General features: G+C 42.3%; 2 protein-coding genes across 2 annotated transcripts; one reads left to right on the top strand and one right to left on the bottom strand.

Annotated features, from left to right (window-relative positions):
- Positions 1–2,343: 2,343 nt before the first annotated feature.
- Positions 2,344–8,635, top strand: LOC143134049 (alpha/beta hydrolase domain-containing protein 17A-like). The gene is made up of 5 exons (XM_076294111.1): positions 2,344–2,506; positions 3,178–3,562; positions 3,711–3,905; positions 4,849–5,028; positions 7,182–8,635. Exons 2-5 carry the CDS (start codon positions 3,204–3,206, stop codon positions 7,402–7,404), a joined length of 957 nt encoding a protein of 318 aa, XP_076150226.1. The 5' UTR covers positions 2,344–2,506; positions 3,178–3,203; the 3' UTR covers positions 7,405–8,635.
- A 967-nt stretch (positions 8,636–9,602) lies between these two features.
- On the bottom strand, positions 9,603–17,082 carry LOC143134050 (GRAM domain-containing protein 2B). Its single transcript, XM_076294112.1, has 13 exons — positions 16,903–17,082; positions 14,972–15,112; positions 14,735–14,792; positions 14,402–14,474; positions 14,213–14,316; positions 13,701–13,799; positions 13,364–13,435; positions 12,945–13,007; positions 12,741–12,831; positions 12,485–12,565; positions 12,270–12,372; positions 11,475–11,567; positions 9,603–10,909 (listed from the first exon to the last, which is right to left on the bottom strand). Exons 1-13 carry the CDS (start codon positions 16,953–16,955, stop codon positions 10,894–10,896), a joined length of 1,047 nt encoding a protein of 348 aa, XP_076150227.1. The 5' UTR covers positions 16,956–17,082; the 3' UTR covers positions 9,603–10,893.
- Between the last annotated feature and the right edge of the window lie 943 nt (positions 17,083–18,025).

Genomic DNA, 18,025 nt, shown 5'->3' on the forward strand with positions numbered 1-18,025 from the left:
CAGTCTAAGATTAATATTAAGTAATTATTCACCACAATTACTTTTAGTTGGCAATGGAAAATATTTTTTACAGTCTATGATTGCAACCAACAAAGTTGCTTACTTAGTTAGCAACTATGGTTTTGGGAAACGCGCCCCTGGATAGCAGATCCTCTCACAGATGAGCTATCCGGTCACCCTTTTTCACTTCAAACGTCTCCTTGTTGAAGTTGAAGAGCACTACTCTGACGTTTCCCCTGAAGTCTTCGTCCACAACACCAGCTCCCACGTCTAAAATGTTTAGCTGCCAGTCCAGTCGAGGGGCCACTCCCACATAACATACATGAGGAATTGTAATTTGAGTGTCGGACTTCAACAGTGTAGTCGTAGGCCTACTGTATAAATCACCTTTTGCTGACCCTCGTGGAACAGTGGCATTTTCATATTTTTCGCAAACTTCAGGACTGGTTTGAAAGTTTCACGTGCACATGCAAAACCTTTTCACATGAAACTTTCATGTGCGCACGTGAAACTTTCGCGTGTGCAACAGAGGTCGTAATTCGTCCGCCGCTCACGGCCCTCGAACCCGCCACCTAGACACACACCGGCATGGGAGTCGAACACTCTAACCACTGAGCTAAAAGCCCAGGGTTCCAACTCAGCGGTTAGAAGCATTCTTAAGGTTAGGGCTGTGAGGATTTACACGGGCAACTAGCACACTAGCTCAGTTCGCCTCCGTTACACATGCGCACATGTAAGTTTCACGTGTGCACATGAAAGTTTCATGTGAGCACATGAAACTAAACTTTAGATTTTATTTTGTTCCGTAGTTTAGAGATGTCTGTGACTAGCTCAGTCCTGCTCTTCTTTGAGGGAGATACAGCAGTTGCAGCAGTTCTGTAACCTCTCGCATGTGCTCAGTTTCTATTCCATTCCCATTTAAAGATGCCAATTAAACCCTATCACTTAAAGCACAAGCTCACAGCTGCCGTCAGCTACCGCTGAAATCAAGAAGACGCCTATGTAGTCACAAAGCCAGAACTGAGAGACTCAGGAGAAGTTTTTATCCCCAGGCCATCCGAACTCTGAACTCACACTATACTGACTTTGCACACATTCACTCCTCAGCACTCATGACCCCCCCCACACACACACACACCTACAAGACTTTTAGCACTTTTACATCCCTCTCCCTATGCTACAGACCTTTTATTTATTTTCTTATTTCATCACACATCAAAACACACACATATATCTGACTTTCTCCAACTTTTGCACATCTCCATAGAACTTTTTATTTATTATTTTTGATTTCTCCTCCATCTACCCATGTCCTTGATTGCCTAGCCTTTCTGCCCCCCCACCCCACCCCCATCCCCAACACACACACAAAAAACACACACACTTACATCATCACTGTCATCACCTCACATACATACAGCACACTGCTTGCTACAGTAAGCCTCCTCTACATACTTGCTGCACACTGCCCCCCCCCCCCTCCCTACATACACAGCACATTGTCTTCAGGATCTTCTCCAACACAAATCCTCTACATACTTAGTTACAGCACACTGCCCCCACCTACCCACACACACACTACACACACACACAGTCACTGTTCCACTCCCCTCCCGCCCACACATACATCTTCACTGTCATCACTCACATTCACATACATCATACTGTACTCTGCTTGCAATAGTATTTGCAGTATTTACCATACTTGCAGAACACTGCCCCCCCCCCCCTACATACACAGCACACATTATTTCATCAGGAAACTTCTCCAACACACATCCCCAACATACTTACAGCACCCCCCCCATACACAGCACATTGTCTCATGAGGAAGCTTCTCCAACACACATATTGCATACTGCCCTCTCCCCACATACACAGCACACTATCCCATCTCCCCTGTCATCCCCCCAACACACACACCAAGACCCCTGGCAGTTGGGTTAGCCTCTTGAGCCGTGGATCTGCCCAAGGTTTCTTCCTTGGTAAGGGAGTTTTTCCTTGCCCCTGTTGCTCTTGGGTGCTCCTTGTTGGTGCCCCCCCCCCAATCCCAATCCTCCCCCACCTTTCTATGCAGCCCTTGCCACTTAATCTGCTAAACCCCTCTTCTACTGCACTTTTTTTCCCTACGGCACCCCCCCCCCCCCCCCATAAATGCACAAATAGGCTGACACCAGACATAATTTCACTGTATTTCTTACTTCCAGTAACTATATGCATGTGACAATAAACTTCCTTGTATCCTTGTATCTTCCCAACACTGTCCTCTTGTGTATCTTTTTTGGATGACGTAAGGATACAAAATCGTAATTTCCGGTAGCTACGCGATAGTTATCCTTAGCTTGCTTGCTAGCAAACGCCCAAGGCAATCAGACTCGTTCCCTCATTGTAGAACTTTTCAGAGATCAGGATGAACACCAAGCTTCACTTAACCTGCTTCAAGTATATTTTAGCATTTTGATGTCCAGGGGGCACGTTGTTAGGGCTGCACCTTTACGGGATTGTGGTAAGTAACAATGTTGTTTGCTGACGTTAGCTCTATGGTCTTTAGTCGGTACGAATGACTGCTAACGTTAGCTGTCCGGAAGGTTAGCTATGATAACGCTAGCTTTCAATCTCAGACTTGTGTTTTTCTTGTCCGAAAGCCCTTATTTAGAGTAGTGTGAGACTTTGCTATGCATACCCTCTGTTCATCGATAATTCATAATGCCAAGTTTACACTTAGCTAGTAACGTGAATTCATTGCCACAACAGACTTTATATTGCTAAGTTTCTTTACTCGTTTGAGTGTTTTAGCGACCAAATTAGCTTTACGTTAGGTTCACGTTAAGTTACCACTCGATTAGTCATTTGGCAACAGCCAGGCGTTTTCTCTCAATCTAACATTGCTATTTAAAGATTAAAGTTGCCCTATAGCCAGTTAACTTTAGCATGCTAACTTACTACCGTTATCTGGTTTGTAGTGTGTACGTTAACGTTAATGAGAGATATTGAACGTAACATTTTATGAGTATGTTATCATCGATGCGTACGCCTATTTAGCAAAGTTAGTCAAGATTCTTAGCGAATATTACGTCATGAACGTTAGACATAATAAATAAACATGGCAGTTGATCCATGTTTTGCATACTATTTGATGAACTAGATATATCCAACTATTTGTTTTTCTCTTGGCAGTTCAAGGTTTCATTTGGTCATAGAAGATGAACGGATTGTCTGTCGGAGAACTGTGCGGCCTCTTCTGCTGTCCACCCTGCCCCAGTCGTATCGCAGCGAAGTTGGCGTTTTTACCCCCCGAACCCACTTATGCACTTTTGCCCGATTTGGAGTCAGGACACACGGTCCCGTCGAATTTGGGGGCATCTGGACTGCGCTCACGACTCGGGGGTGGGGGAGGAGGAGAGAGAAGTGGAAGTGAAGGAAGATGGAAGCTGCACTTAAGTGAACGTGCCGAGTTCCAGTACTCCCAGAGAGAACTAGATGGGACCGAGGTGTTTCTGACACGATCCAGTAGAGGAAACAAAGTGGGGTGTATGTACATCCGGTGTGCCCCCTCAGCCAGGTGAGAGTCAAGTCAAGAGAGACAAAGCATCGCCAAGCTGATCTTTAGGCCTACATCTGATTGATTTAACCACTTGTTTCTGTTGACTAGTTTCATTAACACATCTTTTAGGTTTCCCTTTAAACATTGTGTCATCTCTGGTTTACAGATACACAGTCCTGTTTTCCCATGGAAATGCAGTCGACCTGGGACAGATGAGCAGCTTCTACATTGGTTTGGGAACGCGCATAAACTGCAATATTTTCTCCTATGATTACTCTGGCTATGGTGTTAGCACTGGAAAGCCATCAGAGAAGAATTTGTATGCAGACATTGATGCAGCCTGGCACGCACTACGGACAAGGTAATGTTTCACGGCAGTGTCTTTTTATGAGTTGATTTTACCCAGTACTCTAAAAGTTGATTGAAGGATTATGATTAAGGGACCTCTAACGTCAACAAATGTGAAAATCGGTGTCACCACTCCTGTGCTGCTTCAGGTGACCATACCGGTATGTGGCATAGCAGTGTCTTGAGGGTGTCCTCAATAACAATGTGTGACATTCCCCAAAACTTTACTTTGAAGTGGCCATACTGTTGAAATTTAATCACACATGCACATTATTGATTAGCATCGTGTTCAACCACCTTTAAATAATGAGTATTATCAGAAGACATAGATGTGGTATAATAATCACAAAGGCGAGTGGGAAGAGAAAAGGCTCTTCCAATGGGAGTGTTGTGAAGGGAGAGAGCAGCCACTACATCCAGCCTCAGACCTGAGTGTCCAGGGCAGTAACCCTGCTGTGACCTGACCCAGGTTCATTGGTACGGTTGTCTGAGGACTAGCGTCCCCGTGATTGTTGTGCGCTCTCTAACCTGCCTTAAGCACCTTCTACTCACTTCCCATCCCAAGGTTCCCCTTCCCATCCCAAGGTTCCCCTTCCCATCCCAAGGTTCCCCTTCCCATCCAAGGTTCCCCTTCCCATCCAAGGTTCCCCTTCCCATCCAAGGTTCCCCTTCACATATCAAGGTTCCCCTTCCTTAATGGTCCATCCATCATGGGAGTCCCTGATAAGAGTGAATGGTCCTTGAATTAGTAAAATGATTGCCACCACCAACCACCATTTCTGTTACCAATACCTCTCCACAATCTTGCAACATATGCCATGTACATAGATCTGAAGGGAAAGGAGCCTGCTTATCTAATGGGTGGATCACTTGGTGCTCAGAAGCATGTAGCATTGTGTAGAGCTCGGCCAAACGTCCAAGTTTTGACAGTGTGTGGCACCATTTCTTTGGCACAGGTATGGCATTAGCCCAGAGAACATCATTCTGTACGGCCAGAGCATCGGCACCGTGCCCACTGTGGATCTGGCATCGCGATACGAGTGTGCCGCTGTAGTGCTGCACTCACCTCTGACCTCTGGCATGAGAGTCGCCTTCCCAGACACCAAGAAGACCTACTGCTTTGATGCCTTCCCAAAGTGAGTGAATTTCACTATTATTGTAGACATCATGGACTTCTGAAGGCCCTGGGGTTTATTCTGAATACACTTATTTTAGTCGTCGGTTGTGATTTTGAGGAGCATAAATAGTCATATGGGGTATGTAGGCTAACCCTCCTATGGGTCTAGTCATGAGTAAGTTTAATTTACAGTTGACAGATATATATATTATACACACTGCCTAGAATTAGAGATGCACCGATTTCTGTTTTTTTCCGAGTTTGACCTGCCGATTCCGATTTCATTTCTTCTAACCATTTTACAGCACACACAAATAGTTATTTTTCTATGTTTTCTTTAATAGAACAGGTTAATATAGAAATGTAATCAACTTATCAATAATTAAATGGCTGTTAAAACCGGTGAGCAGACAGATTCTTCTTCAAGTCTAACTTCAAGCAACACCAAAGAGTTTTTTGTACCTTAAAATAATGTTTCCAAAATCGTTTCAGTGGTTCATCAACTTGTAACAGGGTGAACGGCACTTCTGCATTCGCTTTGCGGCCCTCTATCGGCTATAACCGCACTATGTAAGTTTGCCAGATTGGGTAGTAGTAAGAAACTACAAATTTCACTTGCATCTGATGTCGCAATACATCGTACTTTCATAAATCGTGCAACATATTCTACCTTGTCTGTGGACATCGTTATTTGCAAAGCTGGTCCTGGATAAACAACAGCGTGCATGCGACAGAGGGAAGTTCTTTAATGTTGCTTTAAGCTGCAGTATCAAACTATAATGCTTCCTAGTGTGGGGCATTCATTTCACACACTACTAATATAAATGCAGTTATGGAACACCCATTTTTTCTTTCTTATCACATCCAATATCCAACTAAAAATACAAAGACAATTTTCATGATACATTTGAATATGCTACCATGGAACATATTTTCATATGCATTGATGCATTTATGGGAGGGTGAGGGAAAAGTGGGAAAAGTGGGAGTAGGCTATCACGCAAACACAGGGGAGGAGAAGTGCTAATAGCGATTAGGTGCTCCACCATATATGAAAACAGCGCACGTCTGTTTTGCGGTGAAAAACTTAAATCCAAATTCCGGTTAAATGCATCAATTAGGCTATAGAAACTTTCAGAGATAGCTGATTCAGTATTCAGAGCATCAGTTTTCTTCATTGTAGGCTACTATGTCAAAAGCTACTTTCGTTTGTTCACTTTCACAACATCCATTTTTCTATCTAGGTTATTAAGGCATAGCCCTACTCTACGTACAGTAAATAGTTAGAGTATTTTTTTAGTAGAACTACTAGGGCTACTGTATGTCGCTGCTTGTTGACATCTTATTATCATGTGTAGCCTATGATCGTTACACTTTGATTCTTTTCAATGTTGCAATCGGTTATCTCCGTTCAGCTGCGCTTGTGGTTCAGCTGTGGGCACGCAATTAGCGGAAGGGATGGGCGGTGATGAGCGATGTTTACGTAGCCTAATGAAGTGACAGCTTAGTAAATTTCACGCAATATGGCAAAGCACAGCGTTCGCTGCATAGAAAAACTCAGTAGCCTATTAGCGCTTTCTTTATAGGCCTATATATATATATTTGGGGCAGTCGTGGCCTACTGGTTAGCGCTTCGGACTTGTAACCGGAGGGTTGCTGGTTCGAACCCCGACCAGTAGGCACTGCTGAAGTGCCCTTGAGCAAGGCACCTAACCCCTCACTGCTCCCCGAGCGCCGCTGTTGTAGCAGGCAGCTCACTGCGCCGGGATTAGTGTGTGCTTCACCTCACTGTGTGTTCACTGTGTGCTGAGTGTGTTTCACTAATTCATGGATTGGGATAAATGCAGAGATCAAATTTCCCTCACGGGATCAAAAGAGTATACTTATACTTATACTATATCCAACCCTGAGTGTTGGCCTGGTTGCTAGCTTCTTCAAACTTTGCAAACTCAGCTGGGTGTTGTTACAATTGCGGCACACGAGTGCATTTGACCGGCATAAAATCGGCATGTCTCAGACTGACCGGCCAGTCGCCGGTCATGGCCGATCACATGAAAATCGGCCAATTCCGGTCACCAGCCGATCAATTGGTGCATCTCTGCCTAGAACGTGTTAACGGTCTGTTGTCAGCGAGGGAGGTTGTTGATGTTCCCTGTCATGCTCCCTCCACAGCATTGAGAAAGTGTCCAAAATCACATCTCCAGTGTTGATCATCCATGGCACTGAGGACGAGGTCATTGACTTTTCCCACGGGCTGGCCTTGTTCGAGCGCTGCCCCAAGGCTGTGGAGCCACTCTGGGTAGAGGGAGCTGGCCACAACGACATTGAGCTCTTCAGCCAGTACCTGGAGCGTCTGCGCCGCTTCATTGGCCAGGAACTGGCAGCAAACGCCTGAGCAGGTGCACATGTCTGTCTACGGAGGAAGAGGAGTTTCCCACTCAGATGGGCACAAGATAATGTGATGCTCCCGTGCCTGTCTTTTTCCCCAGCCAGCTGATTGGTTGCATCTGTTTTTTTTTTGTTTGTTTGTTTTAGGTATGTTTGTGTTTGCGCATCTTTTGTTTTGAATGTACATATTTTCATGTCAAGAGTCCCCAGGTTTTTTTTTTCTTTTCTTTTTCTGTGTCCATGTTCTGGTCGCTTGCATTTCACAACAACTTTTTTGGCCTTTTGTTTCCTGGCCTCGCAGAATCTTGAAGGGTTTGAACCTCTTGCAGACGATAACCCCAGGTGGTTGTACCTGAGTCGCGTCGCTCGTCTCCTGCATACGCAAGCCCCCAATTGGCTGTGTGTCCGTCGGCTCTGTCACTGCTCTCTCTACCTCCCCCTGCTTCTGCCTGGATCTCTCCTGCTGTGGTAGCTGGTCTTGCAGTGTTAATGTGGCGTCAGTTCACAACTTTAGAAGGACCACACACTACACTTGAATCAGCCCATGATCTCCTCTGGCTCATGTAGCCAACTGACTGAAACTACACTGCTTGTTTATCCTCTGTGGCTGAAATGAACCTTACTCAAGGGGTGGTTTTTAACCTGAGGTGCGATGGGTATGCCCTGCTTACATATCTGATGAACTCACTACTTTGGGATATATGAAACATTTTGGGAATGGAAGAGGATGGGGGGGGGGTTCCTTTTGAGTAACTTTGCACGTAAACAGAATATATGTTGCCAATTTGAAAGTTTGTCTTCTGTCCTGTATGTTGTTTTTTTGTATTTCCTACTACATGTTTTTGTTCATTATGGTTTTTGTATCTTTTCCTCTATATAAAACTTTACTGACTGCACTAAATGTGCTTTAGAGACTTGGATGTTGAACTTGCCAAATCTATTTTTGTAAAAAGATAGTATTTCATAAACCAATGGACCCTTCTCAAAATAGAGTTGCTTTTAAATGGACAAAGGCCGTTTTAGAGTGTTCTGTAGGGGTGACTGACTTTTTAAATGGACTTCATCGAGACTCGAGAGAGACTGTATGAGAATATTTATTTGAGATTTAACGTCTTCAGTCCATAGCTCCTTATCAGAAGTGGTTTCCGTTTTAGAGAATATTTTAATGCTTTGTCCTTATTTTTTGTTTATTTGTTGTATTGTAATTTAAATGAATAAAGCAACAGTCTCCCAAGTAATTTTAATTGTCTGTCCATGCTTTTAGTTTAAAAGTGGATTCAGAAGAAAAGTCCTGATTTGATGAACGATGTTTGGAAGGTTTAGGTGGTAAGCACTGTGTTCTGCCCCTTCTTCCATCCAGTCTGTAGCATGGGACTTTGACAGGTGTGATAATGCCTCGGTCCTGCTTGGAAAATTGGTTTAATACTACAAGTGTTGTCATTTATTTAGTATAAAATGTCACATGTCCAAAAGACATTGGAATTAGGTAAAAACATTTACATGAGGGGGTGAGACTAATTTGAGGGAGCAAATAAAAAAATGTTTTTGAGTTTTTATTTTTTATTTAATATTGCAGTTCAGACACCTCAAAAAAAGTGCATGTTTTCTTTGCAGATATTCACTTATGTCTGTCGTCGCCATCTAGAGGTCAACTTTAAACACTACAGTTCAAATGTTAGTTTTTCTCAGTCGCTTTGGTGCTTTTCTCACATCACTATTAACATTTGCACAGCAGTTAGTGCAATTCTCAAAACAATTAGTGCAAACTGCAAAACCTAGTGGATGACCTGCAAAAGCACGTCACTTGCTCAAAATGGATAGTCCATTCCTCAAAAGCAGGTATTCATGTCAATGAAACTGTCAGTGTCGTCAAAATGAGAAGTCTTGACACCATCGTTTATGAACAAGATAGTCAAATGGCTTTATCATGTTTTTTTATGACAGTTCTCTCAGTGTTTTCCAATGCAAAAAAAGGTCAGAACTCGGTGACACTACCTGAACATGCTCAAGACAGCACTATACAGTACTTGTACAGCCATTTGAAAACTACAGTAAAGTTACACATTGCTGTAGTTAGGTGAGTAAGTGAGTACAAGACACTGAATACATACATTTTTACTGTATGCTCTTTGCAATTCTACAGCATTGTGACAGAATTTGATAACTAGTTCAACAATTTTGTATGTAATGACTCAAGCAATGAAATGAAGACTTTTAGTTTTATTGGGAACGACTATTCAGCATTCATAAGTATAGTTCATTTTGACTGACATGACATAAGCAAATGATAATGTTAAAAAACAGCAGAGAATTGTATGAAAGCAACTTATACATGTCCAAAAGTATTTGCAATTTGTTCAGAGGAAGGAGAAATTGCTACTATGATGTGCACAAATGACTAAATGTTGTGGAGGTTGAACTAATAGTTATGAGAATTTTAATTCTGATCTGAAAAAAGCACCAAAGCGACTGAGAAAAACTGTAACATGGAAAAAGCACTGCAATGAAAAAATCAAATATGAACTGCAATAGTTCAGTGAAACAAGGGAGAAACAATAATGCTGAACTTTTTTATTTACTGATGATTACCACAGCCACTCCCTCCTTCCCATGTCTTACGTTATCACTTTAAGGAGATTTCCAATTGTGAGGTTATAAGTGAAAACCATTTGAAAATGTGTGATAATGCAGGCTATGAGATGTTGTGAAAAAAGATGTCATTTAAAAAGTCATAGGCCACGGTGGCCACCCAAACAATTGCAATTAAATAATTATTTAAGTTTCCATCTGCTACCAAAGTCATATTTTCCTTCTAATTTGTTTGTTCCACTGCTAGACTACTATACATAAATACTCTAAAAGTTTAAATAAGAAACACAGTTAATGAAGAAGCAAGAAACAAGTTAATTGAATTGTTAAATATGTAGTGTTTCTGAAACATTTTCATTAAACAGCAATATATTGGATTTAACATTAATTTAGATACAGTATGATTCCTTCCTATTATATATGTTTTTTTCTTTGAAATCTGAGAACTGAATTGAAAAAAAACAATGAATGAAAATGAAAATGTTCTGGAATCAGATATGACATGTTACAGGCATAACCCGTTGATACAAGTTCTTTATATGGATGCATTGTGTCATGTACTGTGTCAGATGTAAGTTGACTTTTTCAAATGGCATGTTGGGGGATGGTTCATATGGGATGCAGTGGAATCAATCAACCCTGAGATGGGACAAGAATGAGAATGAGGCTCTCCCACCAGCACCTCCCACACGGGGCTTTGATCAGACACACAGGTGTACGGAGTGGGAGGTGCACATGCGTCTGATCTAGAGTCAGTGGACCGTGTGGTTTCATTCTCCACTCCAGTCTTGGCCCTTTCTTCTTTTCTGTCCTAGAGCGTCACTGTGGCGTCTGGCTAGGTGGAGAGGAATGTTGCCCTCCCGTGCTTGGAACATGTGATGGCTCAACCCTTCATCAGAATGAAAGACTATGTTTCCTTGTATCTAGGGAAGAGGAAGTGATCATATTTAGTGTGGGGGAGAGGCCCAGAGAACTCCCAGTGCACGTGCACACACACACACACACACACACACACACACACACACACACACACACACACACACCCCGCAGGACAAATACTGAAACGTGGTGTCACGTCACAGTTCAGAGTTCAGATTGCAAAATTCCTATTATAGCTGAAAATCAGAAAGATAGATATGACGATATCCAGTGTTGTGACTGCAGGGGAGTGCCTGTTGTAAAACGTGTGACAGTTCACAAGGTGCAGGAGGAGCTCTTCCTTACTTCTGATTTGCCAACAAATGAGGAAAAGTCTCACTGCTTTAGTCATTGTTAAACTCACCCAGTTTTTACTCTCAGCATGGCCATCCTGACAGTAGACTTATATCAACTACAACTCCTTAGTGAGTGAAGAAATGAGTGAGTAAGCAAATGAATGAATGTGTGAATGAGTGATTGAGCGAGTAGGTTTCTACAGAAGCCCAGACCCAACCCGACCAGGCAGACCAGATTGAGCAAGAGAGCTGTAATTCTAAAGAAGGGACTTACTCTTCCTGCAAGGAGCTGAGAGCACTCAGTTGTTCCTCCAAGGCCACTAAGCGCAGGCCAATGTAGCCAGAGGACAGGAGGAGCAGCACAAGCCTGGGAACCACAGATGCAAACACCACGTGTCAGCAATAGGCATATACGGTATTACATTAAGTAATTAACCGTCTGAATTAATGGCTTTTGCCTATTGGAGAAAGTAAACTGGCTAACTGGCTATTTTGTTGTGCAGACCAACTCAAAAAAGTCAAACTGTTAATCAGATTCTCATAGGCAATGACCATCATTTTCCCATCACCCTTTGAAGTGTGTGTGTGTGTGTGACAATGACAGGGTTGTTCTAGTGCAGTTATATCAAATCATCATATCAGAGATCCAGAGTTCCACATGCCTACTAGAATTCCCACAAAGCAACATGCCCCATCCCAGGGACAATATACTCTCTCAATGGTGACCCCCTGAAACACATTTGGGTTAATATCTCAATAGGTCAACCTGATAATGAAATGATATGAAATTCTTGATTGCTCTTCTGGTTATCAAGAATGTTATTTGCCTGTGATGAGGGCAAGGGCAGACTGCTGTCGAACATATAGCAAACACACATGATCATGGTTAGTCTAGATCTGGATGATTTAGATTATTTTCATGCAGAGGAATATTTTTACATATACTTTTTCATATCAATTACAACAATACAAGTGAGAGCTGATTTAGGTGGGGTTTTGGTGTAGGTTTGTGATAGGCCTGTCAGTATTTGAAATGTGTCAGATAAAGTGATGAAGGGCTGGCTCTCACAGTAGGACGTAAATGAGGAGGAATGAGCTGACGTTCCTTGATTCTCCCACAAAGACGAATGGCTTGACTTTCTCCCATCCAAAAGACATCCACAATCTACCTGCTGAAAATGCACATATGTGTTGTGGTTGAAGAGTCAGTTGTTAAAAAACTCCCACTTTGGGCTTGTTTACAAACTTCATTGATCAGTGATTAAAGAGCATCATCATCCGTACCTGCATTCTCATCCTCTGTGGAATAGCCATCCTTGCTGAGGCTGCTCGTCCGACTCGAGCTGGTCCTGGCTAACGAAGATTCTACAGAGGAAAGAAATGTGTTTTTAAAAACCCTCTGAACACTTTCAACTTGTCTTTAACCTTTAAGTCCTTTTCTGTCTTTATCCAAGAGTATTCCCATGATCTCCTCCACACACACTTTCCTGCTTAACAGGATATGCCTGATGCTGGCAGCCCTGATGTCTATAGTGCTCACGTTTGGCCAGGTCTGGATAGGGAGAGTCATGAGGAAGTGGGTCATCCACACTGGTCCGCCGACTCTCATCCTGACTCGAGTGGCTGGACATCTGTGGACAGAATTGTAATTACAGATGTCATCACGGCCCCTGAACTAATGAACTGGGAAATTAACACAGCAATGAGGCTGAGATGAAAGTGAGATTGATATTAGTGGTCTTACCATGTCAATTTCTCGGTCAATGCTGTCCTGGGATATTTGGGGACTACTCATTCCGTTGTCGACCTAAGTTGAAGTGATACATGTTTAATTTCACTTACTCAATTACAGTATATCTGAAAAGTTTGGTTCCAAAATGCTATATCTCCATTTATGAAAACTTTAATAAGTCATGTTATTTAATTGTGTATTTCAGGTAATATCAATAAAATTGCAGTTGTGTTGTTTTGAATGAGTAACAATAAATAAAAAAAGAACAATAACCCAATATCAGTTCCACTAAAATTACTTGAAAAACAACATTTAAAAAAATATTTTATGAAAATTCATTAAAATGGAGGATATAGTGTTTTGGAACCAAACTCTATTCTCTTGGCAAAGGTAGGATTATAACAAAAAAAAAGGGGGAAACAGCCACAAACCTGGAGGTGAGGACACACTGAAAGAAGATGCTCGTAACATAAATGGCGATTCCGTAGGGATACAAACAGGTACTACGAATGAAAGCAGAGGGAAGTGAGTGGCATGGCAAGGCAAGATGGTTTCCATGACAGAACAACAATCTCCAAGAGCTCTGTGAGAAACCCACAAAACAGTGGTTACTGCTAACTAATTGCACCCTTGTGATTGTGTAACGACTTAATAGCCATTCGCTCAGCTGGCCAGGCCGATACTCTGCACTTAATGCAAAGCGACGTTTGTTCACTCAGCCCTCCGTGTGTGCTCCACACTAATATTCCCCACTGAGCTGATGTCTACCTTGTCTCCATTGTTGGTGATTATAGACAGCGCGTTGGGCAGCACTTTCGCTGTGTTCTTCTTCCTCACAGTTTGAATGCTCTCCACCTCAATTATCACCTGGGGACAACAACAGCACTGCAGTCACCTCAGACCCTCTGCTTGCTCCAGTTGGAATGGACAACAACATGACTAAACATTTACCTCACCATCTTTTCTCAAGCTTTTTCCAGCAGATGGCAGTTTGTAAGGTAATGATTATTGTATCTCAGGTTCTTCACCTGAAGCAAGTGCTCTCTAACCATTTCTATCTAGATGTACTGTATGGGGCCAGTTCCTCATGCATGGTTTAAGCCTAGTCCTGGACTAAAATATAAATTCAGTGGAGATTTCATTCAAAAGCTTTTAGTCTAAGACACGGCTTAATCCATATACAGGAAACTGTCCTAACAACCTTTGTAGGATATATGAACCCCAATACAAGAAACCTTGTAGACTAGTTATGAAGAGGAATATTGGGTATCTAATCCTACCTTGGTGACCTTGAGCAGCACAGAGGAGTAGAAGCAGATGTGATGGCGGGACACATAGAGCTTGCCATGATAGAGCACCTCCTTCTGCAGGGAACAGGTGAACGCTGGAGCAGACAAGTCAATGAGTCAGTCACAGCTACTACACATTAAACTGAAAGAGAACTTAGACGGGCTTGTCTGCTGACTCACCATGAGTTAGGTCTTCTTCCTCCGGAATATCTGGGAATATTTTGTGGAATGTTTTGTTGTGATTCATAAAAGTCTGTGAATTGAAAAGATATATAGATCACTGTCTTTTCAATCATGCATCAGTTTGTGTCTACTCTAAGTGCTGTTAGTCTATTAGTCGATTTAGTCTTGTTTTAACCACCATGCAACCAGAGGGATGCCCCCTGCCTGAACTACTGGTTGAGGAATGCATGCACTAACAGACTGATAGGCAAGTACATTATGCACTGTACTGTAAGACACCTTAGATAAAACTGACTAAATGACTAAATAGAAATGCAAATGTAAACTTACATGGTGGGTGATGCTGCCGTCTACTTGATCTAAACGCTCCTCTTGTATTGTTTGTTGCCTGTTGAATGCAATAATAATGGAGGATGAAATCACACAACAAAACAATAATAATATTTTATTATACTTGGGTGTGCATCTATGTGATGTAAAGTAACACAATGCGTGACATTGGCCAGGGCAAGAGTATCGATCTTCTCTCTAACACATGCCATGCGTCAGTGGCCGGTGGAGACTGACCTCAGGTTGAGGCTCCTGTTGAGGTCGAGGAACTGCAGCTGGGCCTCCTCCAGACTGGCACTCTTCATGGTATCAGATGCCCGCCGGTAGCGGCTCCCTCTGGGGCCCTTCCCCAACAGTCCTCCATTCTCCAGACCACCACTGCACAGGCAACATGTTGGAGACACCACCACAGCCTTCAGTCATGCTGCAATCAAGACTCTTCCTTTGCGTCTGGAGACGTCGCCCAGGCTTTACCTTATGCGTGCCATACACATATGCATGGTATTTGCTCTCTGTGCTATATTCCTTTGCCAACTACTCAACACTGCCTGTATGAACACCATGTCTTACATGCAGCAGTTCCTGTTCAGCATTCAGCTCAGGCTTTGTGATTAGTGGTGGATCTTTTATCTGATTGTACATGCCACACCCATGCAGGCCTAGCTGCTTTAAGGCTCCAAATCAGGTCAAATATAAATATGTTTTTTGAGACAAGCCAGACAACCAGTACACACGGGTTACTCAGCATCCACAGTTACGCTACTGTCATGTTTACTTCTGACATCTGGCAAACCTACTGACAGAGCTGTGGCTCAGGATTGAAGATGAAAAGTCATAGTGTACCTAATCCATATAAATAAGTCTTGAACCACAACAGCAGTGAAATACTGTGTAGTTGGCAAAGCCGTGCTACAGCCTGAAGCAAGATGGAGGAGCCGTCAATGGCGACGTTGACCGATAGACCCCTTCCAGTTGGGAAAAATGTGTTTGCAAAATCATCAAGTAGGCCTAACGCATCTGAAGTAAAGACTGTGGAAAATAAGAATGTGTAATTGTGTAAAAAGTCATCAAATTACGTTACATGTTTTGGGTTATTGGGTTTTGGGTTGATTATGTTACTGATTACAAAAATTGCCATGTAATCTGTAGTCAGTAATGGATTACATTTCAAAGTAATCTGACCCAACCCTTATCACGCAATTTGAACCCGTGCAGATGTGCTCACACTTCAACTGAACCCACTGTCATAAGAGTGACATACCATGTCTTAATCATTTTATGGCACATGTCCTATCATAGAATCATCAGAACATAACAGCTATAGTAATAGTGTATTAGCTGCCTTACATAAAGTTTGTCATCTGATGTTTTCATTTCATTTCAGTGAAGTGGTATCATATGATTACACAGTATGATGCTTAATTAAAGTTATTTAATTTATGAAGTGAAACTTTATTAGTCCAGGGTTTTCAGCATGTTCTCGTTCTTAGTTTCTGTTTATTTAAATTACATTGCTCCTACTTAATTACTCCACTGCAGATGAATGCTGATAGCAAGCAAGAAGTTAACTAATTCAGCAACTTCATATGGACCCAATTAAAACATGAAATGTAATGAAGAAATGTTATTAGCTTTGGGAGAAGTTCATTAAGCATGTATTTACTCAGAGCATATGATGTACTGTATAGCCATGGCATAAGCAGAGGAACCAGTTATCCCAACTCTCCTGCACATGAGTAGTCTGATACTATCTAACCATCAGCAAAGTGCATTTAGAGTGCATTCACACAGTCAACCACTGACAAATATGCTGAGAAATTTGCAAATGGGAGCGTGAATTAAGACTCACATTATGAAATTAAAACTCTGGTTACAGATCAGAACCATTCACCGCCAAAAGATCTGCTGTCTAAGAATGAAAGGGATTTATAAGAATGAAAGGGATTTCATGCTCTGCCTGTGAACTATTTCAGTTATTGCATATAGTTCTCTCATATTTCTTTAACCAGACAAAATAGAGAGAAAGACTAGATATGTGAATACTCATTTATCTAAACTAGTCTGTACAGTGTTTTATTATGATAATCGTAATATCTAAACACACACACACACACACACACACACAAGGCTTGTCTACAGCATGAAATTTAGAAGACATTTCTACTTACACTGAGTATTCCAGAGAGTCCAGAGAGAACCTTCTGTCCTGTCTCCTCTTCATGCCTGCTGTTTGTTAGTGCTTATGCCAATGATAAGACTTTCTCTCTGCGCCTGTCAGTCTATCTGTCAGCCTGATTGTCCATTAACCGCCACTCTCTCTTTCAACTGTTTGCTTTCATTTACCCTTAAGCCTGAGGTGGTAACACAGAGATAACAACATGCACAAGCCCCTCCCCCAGCGTCTCACAGCCCCACTGATGGAGCAGACACCTGCGTCTGACCCGCCTCCATGTCCCTCTGGGCACTCCTCTTCCACGCTGGGCTACAGGTAGCACACTCTCACGCACTTATTAAAAAGCACATGGGCTAATTTGTTGCAAGTCATGAGAGCTCAGGTGACAGGTGTGTGTGTGTGTGTGTGTGGCCGGCCATACCAAATGCCATTTTTTTTACCTACCTTGTCTGCACCCCCATGACACTTAAAAAGGAGGAGTCATTATTTCCTGGCTGCCATTGTGTACATATGAGGCCTATAATTTGTTTTTAATTTATGGTTGTCAAATATAATTCTCAGAACATTGTCAAATAACCCTCCATTATGTAATAGTCATTGAGTTTGAACCTGTGTCCTTCAATCAAGGTTTCAATTCAGAGAGCAGATGGCATTCTTCTCCTAATTGTACCAAAAGCCTGGATCCCAATCTACCTGAACTCTGGAGTCACGTTTCAGAAGCTTTGTTGGTCTTCACAGGCATGGGCTTTTGTGTTCGGCTACAAGGTAGAATTACAAAACTCACCATAACAGCCCTCATGGTTGCCATGAATCATCACAATGATTTCTATTCTTAAAAGAACTATACATAGAACACATGTATTAAGATATGCTTTGGACATGACGCAAACCAAAGGGAGGAAACTGAAGTAGATATTCTTCACTAAAGACACACCGGTCATCAGACTGTTTATCAGCTACTGGCATCATAGTACAGCAGGTGAAAGAGCCATGACATGCTGATCCAGTGAAGAAATATTCAGATACACATCTTCTTCTCTGTTAAAAACCCTTCTAGAATTTTCTTAGGGTCAAAGGAGTGCATCCATAAATGCACTCTGTTTGTGAGTGATCACCTT

The sequence above is a fragment of the Alosa pseudoharengus genome, unplaced genomic scaffold, assembly GCF_046254945.1.
Source record: "Alosa pseudoharengus isolate Yale_2024_CS ecotype anadromous, Long Island Sound unplaced genomic scaffold, YU_APseudo_1.1 YU_APseudo_1.1_scf_2, whole genome shotgun sequence".
NCBI classification, from domain to species: domain Eukaryota; kingdom Metazoa; phylum Chordata; class Actinopteri; order Clupeiformes; family Clupeidae; genus Alosa; species Alosa pseudoharengus.

Bases quoted from the DNA above. Each gene is read 5' to 3' on its own strand.
- LOC143134050 (XM_076294112.1), bottom strand. From the start codon at position 16,955: ATGAAGAGGAGACAGGACAGAAGGTTCTCTCTGGACTCTCTGGAATAC. The intron at 14,317-14,401 runs GTGAGTCAGCAG...TGTCTGCTCCAG, and splicing joins GGAAGAAGACCTAACTCATG to CGTTCACCTGTTCCCTGCAG. The intron at 13,800-14,212 runs GTAGGATTAGAT...TGTTGTCCCCAG, and splicing joins TGCTGCTCAAGGTCACCAAG to GTGATAATTGAGGTGGAGAG.
- LOC143134049 (XM_076294111.1), top strand. From the start codon at position 3,204: ATGAACGGATTGTCTGTCGGAGAACTGTGCGGCCTCTTCTGCTGTCCA. The intron at 3,906-4,848 runs GTAATGTTTCAC...TCTTTGGCACAG, and splicing joins TGGCACGCACTACGGACAAG to GTATGGCATTAGCCCAGAGA. The intron at 5,029-7,181 runs GTGAGTGAATTT...CTCCCTCCACAG, and splicing joins TGCTTTGATGCCTTCCCAAA to CATTGAGAAAGTGTCCAAAA.